The 3,159-nt window shown below is 37.7% G+C and overlaps 1 protein-coding gene across 4 annotated transcripts in view; it reads left to right on the forward strand.

The window, feature by feature from the left end:
- The window catches only part of LOC109843563 (probable serine/threonine-protein kinase DDB_G0276461), a 16,619-nt gene that overhangs the window by 8,172 nt on the left and 5,288 nt on the right, over positions 1–3,159 (forward strand). For 3 of the 4 annotated variants that reach the window (XM_020412501.1, XM_020412504.1, XM_020412502.1), the window contains one exon: positions 1,856–2,324. In XM_020412501.1, the coding sequence (XP_020268090.1) occupies positions 1,858–2,324 (467 nt within the window). In that variant the 5' untranslated portion in view covers positions 1,856–1,857. Of the gene's footprint in view, positions 1–6; positions 2,325–3,159 lie in introns of those variants that run through there. The other variant, XM_020412503.1, reaches the window with a different exon arrangement.

A 3,159-nucleotide genomic window follows, 5' to 3' on the forward strand; every position in this document is an offset into this window, starting at 1 on the left:
AGGGTTTTCTCGTCAAAGGAAAATTTGTTATGAAAGAGATTTTTGTGTTTGTGAGAAGTCACATGGAGAAGAAACACTCTTCACGTGAGCAATACAAGACACGTGAGAAAGAAGAGGTGTTCTGAGTGATATGGTGTTTAGCTGCTATTTCGTGTTTGTTATTAGGTTGATTGGATTTGTTTATAAATCCAGATTCGACGGTCTTTTGCCAACAGATCGGAGAATTGTAGGCCGATTAAGGCGATTCAGGAGTTGAAACCTATGTTTTCGATGTTCTGGACGTATTAGCAGAAGAGGAAGAAGATTGAGCAGATTCTATCATTTTGAGCTAGTCTTGATGATTACACGTTTATCGGATGTCTAAAAGATTGATGGAGGGTGTTGTGGTTTGTATGAGGTATGGTTATATTTATTTCATGGTTGATGGATGGTGTTTACTTCTTAACATGTTGTAACACTTGACATCGATCATCAGGGGTTTCTAGAGTTGGTCATGATATCTGGATCGAGGTAGAGCGAAGTGCTCTAAACTATTCAAAAGTTTTGACCAAGGTGGAGTACGGTGTGATCACGATAGTTCATGTGTGACAAGTTGAGTGGTCAAAGGTGTTTAGTTGGAAGACAATGATGATTGTACTTGTTTGTTTCCAGAAGGTGAGCATGGTGGATGTGTGGTATTTGTCTAGGAAGTAGATTGCGAGATTACTGGAGTATCTCCTGCTTTGTGAAGCTCGGAGACCGGTTCATCTATATCTGGCATATGGTGGCGTGAGTGGCCTGTAATTTCCTGTGGAATGTGGAGCTATATTCACATAGGTGCAGTTCAAATACAAGCTAAGGTGATGATCTTTTATGTGTCTCATATCTTTTTTAGTATCCAGTTGGCTTTTGACCCTGATGGGCCTTTAGGTCAAGTTAGTTCTAGGGTTTATTGTCATGCACTATATATATAAGTCTCTCGTATGAGATGATTCAGAGATGTGATTAGGGCTTTGGAGAGGATATGAGATGTGGGCAACATATATGATATGCGAGGTTGAGAGATTGAGAGAGATGAAGGATTACTCCTATAATATTCTCTCTCATCCATAGTGAATTTCTCATATTGTGCCCCAGGGATATAGGTCGAACATATTGTGCCCCAGGGATATAGGTTGAACTTAGTTGACCGAACTACGTAAATCTCAGAGTTTTTATTGCTTCCTATTGTTAGTATCTTGTGAATTTAAGGTTTGATCTCTGGGTTGCGGAGATCAGGATCGGGGACAATCAATCCACTTCTACCACTTCTTCAAAGTTCTATACACGTCAGATCATTGGATGGTGAGAGAAATGGGAAAGAGAGGGTTTGTGGGTGGGTGAGAATGTGTAAGGTGTGAGGGCAGATTGATGTGTGTGAGATAGAGAGAGAGGAAGGTTGGTTTTTTAAGGGGGTGTTATTTTTTGAGACAGGACCCTTGAAGTGTGATAAGGTCAAAGGTTAGTCACGCAGAGGGTGTTTGTGCTAGCAGAGGGTGTTTGTGCTAGTAAAATAGTTTATAGATAATAAGTGGCTAACCCAACCCTAGGTAATATGAGGGTGTATCTACAAGTAACTGTTGTTTTTATATGGATTTCCATAGGTTTATTTGGGTTTGCGACGCACCACCGTACAATTTCCAAATCTGTCAATATGTAATTACTTTACATAGTAAGTTTCAAAATAGAGATGTCTATTCTAGATCCAGATAAATTTTTTTATTTTTTTGTTGGGTGTAAATTTTATAAAAATTTCAAGGCTTGAAGATATCATTCTATTGCTTTTTTGTTGTTCTTATCTAGAGAATTTGGTAATTTTTTTCTGTCCTTGTCCCAGTGATGTGGAAATTAAACCCATTCACCACACCAAGAGAGCCAACCACTTTAGAAGGCCGTTATGTCACTGTTGGCAATAAAAAAACATATGTCCGCAATGCAATAGCAGAAGGAGGATTTTCATGTGTCTATCTTGCACATGATGCTGTTGATACATCAAAGCAATATGCTTTGAAGCACATAGTTTGCAATGATGGGGAGTCATTGGAAAGTGTAGTGAAAGAGGTATCTGTGATGAAAATGCTTAAAGACCATCCAAATGTTGTCGCTCTTGTTGCCCATACCATACTGGACATGGGTCGAACAAAGGAAGCACTACTTTTGTTGGAGTTTTGTGACCAGACTTTGGTTACCATGTTAGAAAAAAGAGGTGCGGCATACTTTGAAGAGAAACAAATTCTATCAATTTTCAGGGATATATGCAATGCGGTGTTTGCCATGCATCGCCAGTCACCACCCATTGCTCACAGGTTTGCCCATCTGATGATCTTTCTTCTAAATACTTGCAAATAATATTTTATTCTAATCATTGAATTTTCTAGTTGAAATAGTTGCTGCTCGATTTCCCATGTAGAAGTTTCTTTTTATGAATTTCTCTGCTGCATAACTTTAAAACTATGTGGTTATCTCTAGTCAAAATTTCAGTAGATTGTATGTACATCTAGTCGCTTGCAACTTGTTTCGCAGAGCTATAACTTGAGATATTTGTTCCTGTCTTAGGGTTATATACAGGTTGGCAAAGGTCGATATATCCATATTCATACGTGTACCTGGCTGGATATGTATAAATCTACCTTTATCTAATATCTGGATCAGAATCAGATTCGATATGTAAATCGGGAAAAGTTCCAAATACCATCTTCAACTTACATCTATCAGTAACTCTTATCTTAGTGATGCATATGAGTGTTTAATTTACAAAAATCCATAGAACATCTAGTACTGTAGTTCAATTATGGTCTGCTTCTAGCCTAAGTTTAGCATGGTGGACCGTTTTTTCAGTCAATTAATTCATACATATGGAATCTGTTGGTAATTTTCTTTAATCTGCATCTATTTGAACTAATTCTGTACCAGTTTGATATCCATATCCGTTTTAAGGCTGCTGACTGGCATGGATGCAGGCAAGCTTAATTTCCTTTGCATATCTGTTCTATTTGAGAATATTGAATATACTCCTTATTTTGAAACTTTTGTGTACTAGTGATTACATCTCCAAATGTGTGCACGGTAGAGCTGCCTTGCATGTGTTTTATTATTATAATTATTATTTTAACTTTTGATATTTGATCGGTGATGTAGTTC

This window comes from Asparagus officinalis, chromosome 5 (assembly GCF_001876935.1).
Source record: "Asparagus officinalis chromosome 5, Aspof.V1, whole genome shotgun sequence".
NCBI lineage: Eukaryota > Viridiplantae > Streptophyta > Magnoliopsida > Asparagales > Asparagaceae > Asparagus > Asparagus officinalis.